Here is a 16,454-nt window from a genome sequence, read left to right as displayed (position 1 = left end):
CACTTTCGATCGCGACTTGCGAAATTTGAGGGTCACTCTCGCGGGGCGCGCACCCCTATTGAACGCAAGGGGGTGGCGGATCTACAACTGCGAGGGTGGAAGCTGGAAATGAAATGTAGCTCGGGAAATGTTTAAAGAGATCGATGACTCTTTCAAATCCTGCTTCGCCAAAGTGGCGAGCTTTTCTCGCCCGGGAATGCGACACCGTGGAAAGTTGTATTTCCCCGGTAACGATTATGGTTACACTGGATCTTAGGGCAAAAGTAATCCCGCAGAATGTGACTGGAGTGCGCTGGAGCACCGGCGAGCGTCGCCGAGGGTACAGTCGGCAATCAACACGGAACGGCGCGGCGTTACGAAATAGTCGCACTACTTGCCGCCGGTAGTTTCCTGTAAACATACAAATCCAGTTATGGAAACTTCAATCAACTGTCACGCCCGTGCGCGCACCACTCGTTCGGCAACTGCTTCCGCGACGTCGATAATAATTTAGCTTAACTAGTGCAGTAGGAGACACGTGGCGAGACCAGATCGATCGGCGCGGCTCCACGTAAATGCACCGTTTTATGGGCACTTTGGACACTTTCCATTTCTTGCCATTGATGCGGGCAATTTTCTATTTTGCATAAAGAGGTCCAGAGTCCAGTCAGATCAAAAGAAATAAAACGTCCCACAGTATTTAACCCTTTGCCGTATTTTAACGAGTCACACTTGTGATGAAGATTTTAAACAAAGTCTAACAAACATGAATGTTTACGCCTTTTGATTTTAAAATGAATTTGATTCGTTTTATGAACAATTTTTTAAGCATTTCGATAAAGATGTTTTAATCACTGTAACTGTAAAGAGAATGATACGGCAAGGGGTTAAAAACAGAAAGTGAGTGAGTTAACTGATATAAAAGCACTGAATCAAAATTTTCGGAAAACAGGATAATCGCGAAGGTGTCCAAAGCCGGTGCAGCAGCCGTATCGAATGCATCTGGCCTACCCGAGCGACGGTCTACGCCGGAACAAGGTTGGCACGCGTGAATACGCGATTCCCGCGGTGCATCGAGCCACTTTATTACGCTAATTGCGCGCGGCGCATCCATTTACCGAATTCCAAAGTAAGGGTTTTCGGCTCGTGCCCGGGCTGGCTGATCGCGGGAGTGTCGGGCCTCTGTTCATCCCCCGTGCAGATCCCTCTCTCTCTCTCTCTCTCTCTTTCTCTCTCTGTCTATGGTTCCTCGTCGGTCCTCCGCGCGTTTTACATCCCCCATCTCTCGGTCGCACTCCCCCGCCCATTTTCCTTTCGCTGCAACCGGGGCTTACTCGTACGCCGTGTAATTTCACGCTTACGGGCATGCACGCGTTTTGCATACTGGCTGTCGCACGGCTGCACGCCCGCTGAAATACGACGGAGATCGAGCGTAGTTATGTCCCGCGCGTATGAGGCGCGAGCCAACTTCCTCGCTTTACACGCCTGCCCGCAATATGTCATCGGAGGGAACGGCTGCGGCCCCTCCAGCAGAGAAGTCGATGACTGCGTGCCAATTGGGAACCCTCGGTTCGTTACGGAACCGCTTGCGAGAAAATTAACGCGCTTTGCCCCCCCCTCCTCCCACCGTTTGGTTTTTTTTTGGTAACGTTCCTTCAAGCTACAACATTCTGTAGAACGAACCCACCCTCTTTATCATTAACATGTTTTAGCCTTTCCACCTTTTTTCTTTTGGCAACGGTCTCTAATGCCTTGTTAAATGTAACGCAGCCTCTTTATGAGACACCGAAAAATGTTACGAATTTCGGACCTTCTGTCAGGAAAAGTCGCATGAGTTCGACTCACGTAAAGTTGAATTAACACGTTAATTCCCAACAGATCAATTAACATGAAGTCTAATGATAAGTCGAGATTCATTATAGTGATTCCTATGTAAATTATTTTACACTTCGTAGGTTATAATGATTCATAATAAATCTTTGAATGAACGAAACGACACTTAACCGCCTACTAACGCACTCGTCGTCACTGGCAATCAAAGTGACACAGCACCCACCACCGCGTACTCCGAAAAATTCATTATTGTATTAATACTGTATACCGTATTAAGTCTTCCCTTACTCTCAAGTATCGTTCCGTCGCTGTTCCAACGTCAACGAAATTGTTAACAAGCTTGATTACCCGTGTCTAGCTCTTAAACTGTCATCTAACCCAGACCTAACTCCGAGTCCCGTTGACTGACGGAGTCTCAAGGGCCAGTGTTTCGACTTCGCCTATTTCCGTGCTTCCGTTGACGGCATGTGTAAGCGTGCACTTGCAGAGGAATTTCAGCCACCTTTCACCGTCAACATCCTCGTCAGCTAATTCACACCTGGTTGCGGCGTATCCGCGCGATCGAATCTCCCTCGGCTGCGCAGCCGGTCGGCTCCGGCTCTCTTCCGCTGATTCAGATGACTCCGATACGGCAAAACGAAGACTTTGAATGATAAATGGCGCGCACAGGCCCGGTCGTACCGTATCCGGATTCCCGCGCACGTTTATTAGACGAGATTTATGCCGTTAAAGGCCCGGGAATTGGTAAACCGATCGCGAAACGGCATTCCCCACGCTCGTTTCAATAGGCTCGCGCGAGGAAACCGCGGCTTCGGCTTCTTGCTCCTCGGCCGCGGACGTTCTTAATATTTTATGGGGCCCGCGTTGTCGCCTCTGCATTTACATCGAATACCATCGGGGCCCGGAGCGGCGCGGCGCGGTGGTGCCGAGGGCCTGGGTCCCAACGAGAAAAACTCGGACGGCTAGATTTTTAATAGTCGCCGGCATCGAACCGCTGAATCCCGAACAATGTTATCGCGTTTCTCTCCGTGGGGCGAGGCTCCGAACAAAAAGGAACAAGAGACCGCAGAGTCCCACAAACCAACGTAAATTATAATATTCTGCTACGGAATGTTCTCCCTGTGGTCTCCGTGCAAGGTGCCGCACCGGGGCGTATTAGCAGGTATTTTTTAAGCTAGTGCATTGTTTAACTTGGAAATCTTCTGTAAAAAATAATCGCGATAGAAATCGTTGGGTTGCGGTCCTGAGGCTGCCTGAGGTCAAATTTGTAATATCCCTTTCTTCGTACACCATATTTTTGGTGGTCTGTGCTGTGGCCCCACTAGAACCGAGAGCAGCGAAGCCACGTCTACTCGAGACACTCCGCGCGAATACAAGATAGCAGGTTATCTTTTTATCAATTTCGGCGTTTGGGTACGTTCGTCGAATGATCGAGAGGGGAAGAAAAAATGGAGGAAACAGCGAGCGGCGCGTCAATTAAGCGTCGTTTTATCACCGGGTCGGGTTTAAATTTATCAGCCAACGAGCCAGGTAATTAATCGCGCGCGGACTCGAACAACGTTTCCTATAATTTTATCAGTACATCCGACTTGACGTGGGCACGGGCGTACGAGACAGATTCGACGGTAATAATTAAAATCTTTCGGTTCAGTGGGCCGCTCGCGCTTTTCACTCCCGCGAGGACGGAGGCAAAAAGTTGGCCGACACTTCGGGAAACCCGGTGAAATTCTGTAATGCTCGTCGCCCGGCTTTTTCACGACCCGATTTCCTGTCGGACGCCTCCGTGCTGAAATCGAATCGCCGCGGAATCGGTTCACCGTTCCCATCGATTAGGTCGCGCTCGACTCTTTCCGGCAGCCTTTTATAGGACCTTTCTTCCCTTTGGGAGGTTAGAAATAAAAATGTTATCAAATACCGCAATTATTACCGAAGAATACCGTGTCGCTTATGAAAACCAGTAGAGAGCGGTTTTCAACGGATTAAATGCTCCGAACGATGTGTTTTATCTCGATGAAATAACTGGAATAAAACGAACTTCATTTCAAAGTCAACATTGCGTTCGATAAATGCATTAATTCTTAAAAAGATTTTTTATGTATTACTGCATTTATCGAACACGATGTGGTCTTTCAAAGAAAGTGCATTTCATTCAAGCTGAAAGTCGGAAAATGTTTCATATTCGCGTATGAAATATTTAATAACACTGCTGTTCATCGAAATTCATTTTATTGTATCCATTTTGCTGGTACTTTCCAAAAATTTCTGACCAGACCTTCCTATTGTTGATGTAATAATAACGGTAATATTTGTATGTTTATTAATCCTTCACAGATGATAATTTTGTATGACAATAATTCTCTCACGTTCTTTTCTGGATGTTTCAATAGAAATTGTCTCCGCAACAAAATAAACATGCAATAAAATTTCTATTAAACGTCTCAATATTTATCGAGAAAAGGGGTGTCTTAACGAGCACATACACGTGTTCCCGGAGCATAGTGTACGGCCAATCAGCGCGTGTAATCTTGACAAGCCCAGGTGCGTCGTTAGACGTCAAAAGCATTGAAATGCAGGCGGGCAGTGCGTTGCTGATGAATGCACGATTGCACGGATGCATCGCTTTGAAGCGTCGCGTCCAGCATCGGGAAATCTATTTCGAAATCAATCTCCAATCGAAATAAAAAGAAGCCTGCCGGAAACTTTGGTCGTAGCTTCCGACCACGAAGCGGACACGAAGACACGGCAGACGATCAGATACACGGAACGAAAGCTTCCGTCCCGGAGAAAAATTACAAGCTACCGGTGGCCGGGCGTGAAAAAGATGAATCGCGCGAGAGTCGGCCGAGCGGTGTTTTACATGCGATGCGCCGATAGACCGCATCCACGGAGGAAATAACTCCGGTATATGGGCGTCGATAAAAGTTCCGTGGCGAGCATGCTAATGCATTACAAATATGCTCACAATACGAGCCGGGGGCGTTCAGCGCGGCGCGCATAACGAAATCATAAAGACGGATCACCGTGCCGCGATAAAAAAAGGAACGCGCTTGAAATTAAGATCCTGACGCCACCGCTGCGGAATGGCTGACGAATCCAACTTCCGGTGTTCCGTCACGTTCACAGTTATTTCTTCTTTTTTTAAAATTTTTTTTAGGAATAATAGTCATTGCATGAATTAGGATTTTTAATATTTCTTCTAGACATTTTTTACAGAAAATCATTACGAAAAATAAAAAATAACTAAACATTCATGGAAGAATTTATGCCAAATATTATCTACACAATATTTGGAGAAAATATTTTTAATCATTCTGCTAGCTTGTGCTCTATCAAACGAGGAATTCTGTAAAAATACACCAAATACAGTTGCTGCAAAAATACCCATCCCTACAGAAACTGTACGTCATTCTCCTCACCCTATTACAATTTCTTTAGGGAATCGATCGATAAACTTCAATGACTTCAATAAAAACCGTGTACATATTTTAATAAAAGTAGAGCTTCGCACTCGGCAAACATTTTATCCGGCCATCACGGAAGGAGTTACATTTCGGCGAACTTTTGGCGGCCACTGTATGAATAAATAAAAAGCATCTCCGATGCGCCGTGCACGACGACTAACTGGAAGCTTATGCTCGCGATAAGCGCGGGGGGCGGTGCATCAAGTTCGATCCTCCCGCCTAATCTTTGCACAGATCATTGTGCAGCTGCGCTCGGCCTGAAAAATCCACGGCCAGCCACCGTTTTCTTTTTGCGTCGTCGTTATCGGAACTCCTGGGAGAGAGCCGTTCCTCGTCGGCTGATGGATGGAAAAAAAATATTGTTGTAATCGGGGGACGGGGTTCTGCGCAAAGTACGAGAGACGCGACGATTTTTCCGGTCGGCCAGCTGTCCCCTTGTATTGACTTTCTCTCATCGAGATGCACCGGAATAAAACGGAGGAGAAGCGTTCGATTCCGCTTCGACTCTGCGCTCTGTTCGAGGCGGGGCGGGGGGCGAAGGGAGGACGGCTATTATTACAGGCTTTTGGGTCCAATAACTCTTCGGCTCTCACTTGTTGCTGTAGTCGTTGCGCGAAGGGCATCGCCGCGTTTCCCTTTTCAGGATTTTTCGCCGCTCGAACGGAACACCGCATCGGTGGAAATAAAAATATGGTGGAACGTCGGGCCGACGATCCAACCGATGTTCGAATTTCGAAAATTATTAAAACGTCAAAATTATTTTCTCCAAAGAAACTGGATTACAATTTTGAATCATCATCGACGATATTTTCAATTCATTATACACATTAATTTTATTTAATTTCGAATTTTTTGGTTCTCCTTACGAACAAAAATTGCGTCACGTTTCTAGTTAGGATACCGGGGGCTCAAACTGTCATTGTTTATTCTGCAGCAATAAGAAAGGGATTTCTTACGTTCCGTCAGGTCGGAACGACCCTTAATTTGTTGAGCGATGAGTAATTTCGTTGTCCCGTGACCGGGAAAGGAAAGTTTTGCGGGGATCGTTCCGGGGGCTTAAATGAATTTCTACAGAGCCGCCTCTGATCTCATAATCTCGTTTTTTTTCGCTCGCTCGCTCGACGCGTCGATTCCATGGATAAATAACTTTGAAAGTTCGCTGTGTTGTTCGGCCGAGTCGCTTTGTGACGCGGGACTGCCGACATTCCACCCGTTGTTCAACTATAATCCCGACGGGGATGAAATCTATTGCTGGAAACGAGGGAGACGGTCGGGCGTTTAAGTAACTTTCTTGTTTAACGCGGCAATAGGCGAGCTTTCTTTCGCAGCGGCTCGAAATCCGTAGCTGTGACGTTGGCGAAGTCACCCTTATGCGATCACAATTTATTTGGAATTGATAATCTTATTCTACTCTCTGAAAATCTCCATTCGCGTGATCGTCCACAATCTTGTGAAAATGACCAGTGTAATTTCCTGAGAATATACATAGAGGGTGTCTCAAAAATGTTGTACTTCCGTGAAAGAAGTGATTCCTGAGATCATTTAGAATAACTTTTTCCTCTGCGGAAATTATCTCAGCAGCATCGTTACGTATTATTAACGAAAAATGTGAAAAAGTGAAAAATGTGAAAAACTTTGACGATTTTCCTTAGTTGACTAAGTATTTTTTTATAACAAATAATGAACAATAATGTTTAGTTCCTGGTGCGTCCTCAACATAGATATACATTCTTCATATAAAAAAAAATTGAGCACTTAATCTTCAGTAGGTTTTCCAGGACATCGTGATGAAGAAAAGGAATTTTTTCGGTGATACAAAATCGTATCTGAAAAAGTTTGATCTTTGAACGCTTATTGTAACGAGAGTTTTTAATAACTTTAATTAATATTATCGTTTTCGAATGTAATGGACATTTAAGAAACATTGTACGTTCGTTAAAAATCGATATGAGGACTTTGAGTTTTTAGCTCATGAACAGCTAGCGCGTCGATCTGGCACTCTGTGCGGCGCTCAGATTGGTCCGCGGTTTTTCATTAATAACTCCTTCACCAAGCTGCGGAGAACATTTTCATGAAGAAAAAAGTTACTTCACATGATCTCAGGAGTCACCCCTTTCAAGGAAGTACAACATTTTTGGGGCATCCTGTGTGAGCTTTCTAAATTGTTTGGCAGAGAGTTTTAGATACATGTAGAGAGTTGTCTACGGTTGCGTAACACTAACAATTGCTGTAAATTGATATTTCGAAGACTCGGGAAACGAACGTCTGTAATCTAGTTCAGTCGCATTAATTGAATTACTATATTGCTACACGGTGTCAATTAGCGAGCGAATGCACAGAATGTCAATTTTAATATACCATCAATGATACGTAGAGCTGCTTGGTTTATCAAATCAGTGCTGGTTCATCGGATAATGGGTAGATTCGATTATCTAATCGAATCGAGTGACTCAAATGAAGAAACGCCGTCGACAGTACGAATATAGCGATTCGAAATGAAAGTGGCACTCGTAATGAGCTTATCGTTTGATGTATCGTGAATTTCACCGGTCCGTCACGTTTCCTTGATCAGTGAGGTAACGGAGGCATCTCGTTATAACGTGGAATCGGCTCCGATCTCGGTGTTAAAATTAATTACGTTACGTCACGTCGTTCAGTCGGATTGTGAATCACGAGCGATCGAGCACGGGACATTGTTTATCAGGAACGACAGTCGGTGAAACCGGAATAGCGAACAGAGTAGGTGGAAGGGGTAAAAAGCGTTTTCGAAGCGAAGTCGACGGAAGAAGGGAAGATTGTTTAACGCCGACTGGAATAATCTCATTTAAAGGCAATTATTCCGATTAACAAACTCGTTCGGGCCGGGTCGGGGGGCTGGGAATCGCGGCCGGTTTTCCCCATTCGTCGGAACGGATATTTTATATTTTCCAGTCGAACGGCTCGGAACGATTACCGGCGGGGGAGGAGTGTGGGCGGGCTGGCGCTGATCGTTTCCGTTTTCGTTGAAATATTTAACGAAGCCCGGCTGATCAGCGGGACGGGAAGAATTAATTTTTCAAAGAGGCGGATGCGAACGCCACTTGATTCCCCCGTAAATGCCATCAAAATTCCACGGGTGCCGGCACTCGATATCCAGTCCTCGATATCGCGATCCCAACCATCCATACAAATCGGATTTTACCAAATTGGAGTACAATTTTCACGAGTGCGTGGACGAGTCGCCGGTGCAAGCGCGCGCTCCACCGAAAAAGAATAAACGGGACAAATGGATACGGGTGCGGAACGTGGAACAGGGACGAAAAAAGTCGTACCCGAAGATGGCACGGAGAAGAAGAAGAAGAAGACGGTTCTAAGTCGGTTGCGGATGATGAAGCGAATCAAGTAACAGTGGTGGCTTACGTGCGATGCAACCCTGAGAGCCATCGCCCCCGGGGAGCATTTCCTAGAAACGCGTTAGCAACGAAACGTCTGTGCTTAGAATTTTCAAGCGACGACGACTGAATTACATCCCCCCGTCACGGAATCAATGGCACCTGAAAATACGTAAGCGGTGACAACCGGGAACGATGTTATTCCGCGCGCGCCACGATCCACGGTTAAACTCTCTCTCTCTCTCTCCTCGCTGGAATTTTAATTTATTCCGAAGGCGGTTCGGCGAAGCTGGAAGAAGCTGGCTTGGCTGGCTAGCTGGCAGATTGTTAGAGATGTTCCGCCTTGTACGGGACCAAACTCTAGATCCTGACGAGAATTTCTGGATCTCCCGGCGGCTCAGTGTTGCTCGACTTCGCGTAGCGTCGCATTCATAAGTCTCTTAACCGGCGTTTTTCAATGCGATGTTATGTTTCGTTTCTGAAGAGTTTTTGAAAGCTGTCGAAGTCGATCGTAAGTAACTTATATCAGTCTTAACACCGTGGATGCGAACATTCAAAACAACCAGTGCTAGTTTATGTCGATTCTAATGTAGACGTAGATGAAATTGCTTTTTTTTTTTAACGTCTTAGTTTATATCCGCTACTTTATGATCGAAAGATATATGTTCCTCGAACAGTATTAAATTATCCATATCAAGAAGCCATTTAATTAGCAAATACCAAATTTCTCTCATTCACTCTATCATTGATTCGCCACCAACAAAAAGGGATCAACAAAAAACAAAATGAATGATTCATCGAATAATTTATTAAATACCAGCGTCAAATGTAATCGAACATAAAAATCGTATACATACTCGCAATGCTCAATCTAGGATGCGATCATTAAATCATATTTCGAAACCTTTGCCTGTCAAAACATTTTCCACCAGGTGAAGCCATTTAGGAGCTGATCGTGGCTGAAACGGCGATGGTGGTTTACGCATCATTGGTGAAGGCGTCGTTTCCACTGTGATACTCGAATCCGTAGTTTCGGCACTCTGTGACGTAGTTTCGATACTCGGAGTCGTAGTTGTGGTACTCGGAGTCGAAGTTGTGGTACTCGGAGTCGAAGTTGTGGTACTCGGAGTCGTAGTTGTGGTGCTCGGAGTCGAAGTTGTGGTACTCGGAGTCGTAGTTGTGGTACTCGGAGTCGTAGTTGTGGTGCTCGGAGTCGAAGTTGTGGTACTCGGAGTCGTAGTTGTGGTACTCGGAGTCGGAGTTGAGGTACACCTAGTTGTACTAGTCTTTGGAGTAGTGGTCTCTGGAGTAGTAGATGCTGGGGTAGTCGTTGACGTAACAGTTGTTGTTTTCTTAGGCACAGCAAGAATAGTGCACCTAATCCCAAATCTCCGGAACGGCTTTCCAACTGCGACTACGGTTATCGAGTCACTCCCTAACCACCCTTTCACGGGTCTGATGTTCACTGCCCATGGGTTCCATGCCACCACACTGACGAACGTGATCTCATGCTGGGCGGGAGCCGCACCATTGCACAGCGCGACCTGCGGTTTTCCCATGATTCCTGACTGAAAGCAAACATTTCCATTTTAAACGACTTTCACGAATTCTGGGGTTCGCGACGAAATTCTTCGACACTTGGTAAACTGCTGATAAGTATCTCGCGTGACTCCTAAACGTAGATATTTCAACGAACCTAATTTCGTCTAATTCGGAAGATTTTCTGGAGAAAAAATGAAACGAACGAATTTATTCGCACATAAAATTGATTGATCGTTTGAATAATTTCTGATCGAATGTTCAAAAGTGATGTGTCTCTAAAAAAGTAATCCATGTAGAATTACGTAAAGTTTCAAGTAATACAGCAGTATTTTCGAACTCCATTTCAAAAGTCCATTTGAGAAAACGGACCATCTATTTCTATAAAATTTGTAATAAAAAGAATGCAACTTACCGTAACGATGAAATCATCCCTAACGACTACCTCGCCCAATAGATGTCTCCCTATGATGAAGTTGTTTCCCCATGCGACTGCAATGAGGGACAAGCACACGGCCAAAAATACTGTGGCACGCATCTTGGTTTCAGCCGTCACAAGAAAGGTTTGATGTGAGCTTTGTTCCCGCGACTCTCGGGGTCTGCTGATCGCCCGGTTACTGGATATCTTTTATAGCATGTTCTTATCAATCGCCGCTTATAGTTCTCCGAAGATCGACGTCTCGTCAACATCAGTCGATAGCAATACCTTACATAACAATATTGGTTCAGGTGCCGCGGACGTAAATCATACTGTAAACAATGTTGATTTTGCATAAAGATTTAAAAGCCCACATTTTTGTCAAAAATACACAAAACCGGACTGCGATTTGTACTGTAAGAAAATACGAAGTTTGACACCGGCCACACTCTTCCCAGGGCAATGTGATACGTGAACAGTGTTAACATAGAAATCGGTGTTCGGATAATCAGATCCGTCATCTACGTTTCGCATGGTGCTGACGATGCTGCATCATCCCATTGCCATTCAATGTCACCGCGTTGGGGATTTGACAACACCCGATACACAAGATACCGTGAATCGTGTAGACCGAAAAAAGTATGACCGTGAGGAAATCGATAATTACGAGGCAGCTGTCAATTTACGTTCGCAGTTCGCAGATATTTACGTTCGCAGATATCATATGATAACTAGGTGCATACAACTCGCGATATCGTATTATTGCAGATGAAAATGGAATATTTTATGGATCTCCAAAGGAATTCAGACACCGCACGAATCAAAAATAAATATTTAGATAACGATCGATAAGAGATCAACGGATGATAAACATGCGATTGTAAGTTGAGGTGTGAACTTTTTCGCACACACTAGACATGTGGCTTCTGAGGAAGCTGAAAACGTTCAGAAAAGAGTAGTTGATAGGGAAATTGTAGAATAGGAATAAAAATTTTAATTTGGTTTTCGAACGTGCTATAAGATGCGGATGGAGAGTCTGGTCCGGTGGTGGCAATAAAAGTCAGGTATATAAGTGCTTCGTAGAAGTGATTGATAAGCACAAGGTTCTATTAAAAGATAAAAGCTCTCGTCAAGTCCCGTTGCACAGGCAACTGCGATTGCTCTCGCGAGTCAATAAGATTTAATCTGGAAAGAAACAGGTAAAAACAATTTCCAGTTTCCGTTCCGAGTTTTTCTCAGTTCTACACTCTCAAAGGACTTTGAAATTGTAAATTAGCTACGCATGGTCAGTTTTTCACTTTGTGATTCTCTGGGAAAACACGCGGAACACATTGGAAAGAAACAGAGGAAACGAGATGAAGTTGGGTCTGTGCGAAAGGTGTTCGGTATTCTGATCCTTTATAAAAATTAGTTCGAATCAGTGACCTCTTAGGAAAAAGTCAATCAATGTTGCTGTAAAAAGGTAATCCTGTTATTGTACAGCTTCGAGTTGAGAATCGTATTCACTCGCATACATCTACGGAGAAATTAAATTTGTGAAGAAAAATAGCTTGTGCATTGGACCACGGTGGTCCCTTTCTACTTCCTCTAATCGGTTTCCATTTTCCACGTTCCAACAATATATTAGCGGCAAATATTGGGTTTTCTGGGATATCGGGAAAGGACGGAGTAAATTTTTGTTTTAACAAGCGTCGCCCTGATTTCTGGACCGCTCCAGGGCTAAGAACGAGTTACTGGACCGAGGACGGCATTGTGCTTCATTCGGGAACATTCCTTGCCAATATGTACCCTTTGACCTTCTTCTCCTAGTTGGTTGTTTTTTAAAAATAATCATGCGACTCCCAAAATGTGAAGTAATATTGCTTCATTTTATTTTGACTTCCTAGAATTTGTTTTGCGAATGCAAAATAATGAATAATCGAGCAGAGAACGCCAATAAACGCGCGGAAGTGTTGAAAATCATTTTTTATGGTGTCGGTGAATGGTGGCTGACTATTTCGCGTGACGCAGCGGTGTTAATGTTCATAGAGGAGCGAGATATATCATCCGGCAGTCGGAATCGATCGGTGTGTTCTGTTGGAACTATTTCGTATTTTCGTTGATTAATTTCGGACCTATGGTCTTGATCGAATATGAGCGTGAGCGGTGTAATGACACGTGCGCCACGAACGTTTCCATAAACATGTCACCATCGTGGCGAATTAGAATATCGAATATCGATCAGCGTACACCGGTCCCGGGCGTTACCGTCGAGTATAGCGTGGATAATTAATTCAGTGCGGAATAACGTTCGCTCCGCTGCTGTGGGAAAGTTATTCTTTTTGTGCAGACGCATCAGTTTTTGAACTACGTACATCGTTTTTATATATCTGCCTTGGGAAACGACATGCATTGAAAAAATATTTTATCATTCACGGGATTCACGCATTGCTGACGACGGGGGAAAAAGAACCACGCAGCATCCCTTTTGCATTTATTAACTACGTTAGGCGCGACGATTTATAATCACAGACAACTAGACAGTATGGTGTTAGCAAAAATTGTAAACGTAGAACTGGTGAAGCGCCGTTGTAATATATTTCGTGCAGCAATATCAGGGAAGCGCGTGAGGGTTAAAATAAATTAAATCTTCTCCCGCAGAAAGAAAATATATCAAACAATATTTTCCTTTCAAAATGGAATCGCGAAAACACAGGAATCCGAATAAATAATATTCTCTACAGCTTTACAGGATTTCGTCCGGAGCAAGGGTAGCGCGCTGAAAATGGGATTGTTTGTGTCGAGGGATTTAAAAAAATTAAAAAACCACGGCGCTCGAATCACCGTAAAGCCTGACCCAGCTTTTCCCATAATTATTCCGCTCGCCCCGTATCAGCCCCATCAAGTAGCTGATCTATCTTCCCATCGGGCCCTTATGCCTTCGATGCATTTAGATGCCTTATACTCGAGCAGCTTCCGTGAAAGTCGGCGCACGGTGTGTCATCCCCGGGCTCCCGGAAAATTTGCTATTTTTCTCCCGAAGAAGAGAAACTGCGTCGATAGAAATCTGGCCCGCGTGGTAGGGAAGGGGGTGCGGCGTGGGGACGTGGGGACGTGTCCCGGATTTTTCCGGGGATTCGATCAACGTCATCTACTCGCGATATATCTGAATCGGGCGACCCACTTCACGGAAAATTGCAGATTTTCTTGACGAATGCGAGCGGCGTTGAGCAACAGAATAAAAAAACGCGGAAAAATCGAGCACTGGGTGGACGAGTATCGCGGGACGATTTTTGCGGGGGGTGGTCCCGCGCGATCCATCTCCGACGCCCGCGAAAAATCTGCTCTTGCTCTCGTCGTCCATCAAAACGCGGCGAGTTTTAATTACCCCGCCCGCCGGTAATGATGACAAACGATTCGCGTTCGCCGTATCGCGCGTCGATGTCGTCGATGTCGTCGCGCGAAACGATTAACTATTGTAGATCAAAGACTCGTTTAGACAGACCCCTAGTCTCACAGTGCAGCTTCTGATACGTTTGCTGAACTCGGGAATAGTCTGAATTGGTTTTGTCAACATTTAGTGCGATCAATATTTTGCGATTAACTGCACACGTCTTCCTGGGTCTTCCTTGGGCACCAGAACGGTGCCCAAAAATTACAAACGCGACGAATGGTGATTGAGGTCTTGAGAGAGCGAAGCGAGGAGCTTTCGATATTGCGAACGAAGGTCGCAGGACTCGAATTGCGCGATTACCTCCCGATTTGCCGGGTGTCCTGGGAAAACTCGGCTCGGTGTTAATCCGCTGATCCGTCTGGACGGTGTCCTCGGCCCCTTTCATCGAACCGTGACCAGTAATTAGGGAACCGTGCGTGAAGCGGCCGCGTCGCCTAATGAAAGAAAAGATCGTCAGCCCGTGACAAGCGATCTTCTCTATATGTATGTATATCTCTCCTTCTCTCTCTCTCTCTCTATCTCTCTCTCTCTCGCTTCTGTCGATTCCAGGTATCTTATCCTCGTCTGCTGGGGAATAGTGATCCATCGTGACGGTGCTCCTTGGATCCAACAGCGTTCAAGGTCGAGCTGAAATTGCGGCTGCAGCTCCGAGCTGGAGAAATTAATTTCGACTGCGGATCTTTGTGCAAATATCAATCTTCGTTGGGTAATTATCGAAATGGATCGAAATGATCCTGCCCCGAGGCTGAGTCGCTGATCTTATTGAGCAAATTTCGCAATCGGTCCATGAACGTATTGATACTGAAATAATTAAAGAAGTTTACATTGTACCCCGAATTGAAAATTGTTTTATGGGAAAAGGAATTATCGATGATTTGTTACGAACGGTTATGGAGGCTCGTAATAAATTTCTCTTATTGTTAGTCGGAGACAGTTTTTGGTGGTGCTACGTCTGATGGAAATTTCAATTAATTTTGTTTATATGTATAACAAATATGTTATTTTATGACTCGATTGGCTTGTACCTTTTACTGCCAGTAATATTATGTTCGATGGCAGACAATTAGTTAATAAAACACGTTTCAATTATTTCGGTAGCATCATTGGCAGGAGTTTGATGAGAAAATTTGTTTTAAAAAAGTAATACAAACATAGGATGTGAAAACAGACCATTCATTTCGTTAGTAAGTAACAATATTATTTTTAGAAGGACAGAGAACCTATTTGCACTATCGAAAGAACTTTGAAGATAAATTTTTCATTTTGCAAAATTGTATTCAATTTAATCCTGCATTATCCAATTTATTTCATCGGACATCTCTTAGGGTACATATTTTTGTACACCCACCTGTATTACAGTCTATTTGTGGATCACAGTGCAAACACCAGATTCGAGAGAACAAACCTGACTTCACGACTAGTCGAGCAGATAAAATCCATGTTACGTGCCACAGGTATCCTCCCACGTTTATCAAACGGCAGACCTCTAGATCCCCGATTAGATCGATCGCGATCGTTTTCTGCAAACTCCTTCCGAGGAATCGTCCATTCAGACGCGGGGAAAAGAAAAGAATATTATCGGACGTTGTCTGATCGACATATTATTCGCGGCAACGCCGGTTTTTCTGCTTTCTCTGGGACAGATAAACTCGTCAAAATAAACAGCATGGATGGAGACCGTGCGCAATGTCTTTCAACAATTTACATACGAATAAGAACTATGGCCGAATTTAGGATACTTTCCCCTACCGGTTAAGGATTGAAATCATTTTCCAACACTCGGTGTGCCAATAAATCGCAAAAAACGCCAAAAGCCATCGTAAATAGTGTACCAAAAGCGCGCGTGTATTCGGGAAGATTTCGGGAGGGGGATTATTAAAAATCTTGTTAGCGTGGACCAGACGGAGTGACACTCGCGGTAATTATTCGGGGTCGCGTGGCCGCTATGATATATTTTTTCGGTGGCACTGCTGGCCGTGGGTGTCAAGGGTTGACAGAACACGCGGGAACACGGTAAACCAGCTTAGAGTGGATAATATCGGTCAGCGGGTTTTTACGAGCGCCGGACCGGAGGAAAGTGAAAAACGGTGGGCCAGAAAGAGAGAGCGACGGTGCCGGCAGAGATGTGAGGGGACATGTTAGAGCATCGTGTATAACATGAAATTTTCAGCGGCCGGTTTGCGAAATGATATTTACGAGCCCTTAAACTGGCGACGCGTGTCTCGCGGGACGATTGCGGGCTAGAGGTTTCACGGAATTTTTCCCGACTACCACGGACCCGCCATTTTGTGTTTAGCGATCCGCCGGTAAACACATTTGTCTCTTGATTTTGACGCGTTCTCTGTTGACACTGCGAATTTACTGCCAGCCTGCATTTTTACCGCTGTTCCCTCCGATACCGCGAGAATAAAGGTAAATTA

The 16,454-nt window shown here is 44.9% G+C and overlaps 1 protein-coding gene across 1 annotated transcript; it reads right to left on the bottom strand.

Moving 5' to 3' along the window:
• Positions 1-9,434: 9,434 nt before the first annotated feature.
• LOC143209934 (uncharacterized) lies at positions 9,435-11,451 on the bottom strand. Its single transcript, XM_076426258.1, has 2 exons — positions 10,599-11,451; positions 9,435-10,212 (listed from the first exon to the last, which is right to left on the bottom strand). Exons 1-2 carry the CDS (start codon positions 10,719-10,721, stop codon positions 9,535-9,537), a joined length of 801 nt encoding a protein of 266 aa, XP_076282373.1. The 5' UTR covers positions 10,722-11,451; the 3' UTR covers positions 9,435-9,534.
• Between the last annotated feature and the right edge of the window lie 5,003 nt (positions 11,452-16,454).

This window comes from Lasioglossum baleicum, chromosome 6 (genome assembly GCF_051020765.1).
Source record: "Lasioglossum baleicum chromosome 6, iyLasBale1, whole genome shotgun sequence".
NCBI lineage: Eukaryota > Metazoa > Arthropoda > Insecta > Hymenoptera > Halictidae > Lasioglossum > Lasioglossum baleicum.
This window is presented reverse-complemented; position numbering and strand designations above follow the sequence as displayed.

What these genes read in the sequence shown, in the direction of transcription:
- LOC143209934 (XM_076426258.1), bottom strand. Translation starts at nt 10,721, where the DNA reads ATGCGTGCCACAGTATTTTTGGCCGTGTGCTTGTCCCTCATTGCAGTC. An exon ending in GGGATGATTTCATCGTTACG is followed by an intron (nt 10,213 to 10,598) that starts GTAAGTTGCATT and finishes GTTTGCTTTCAG; the next exon opens with TCAGGAATCATGGGAAAACC.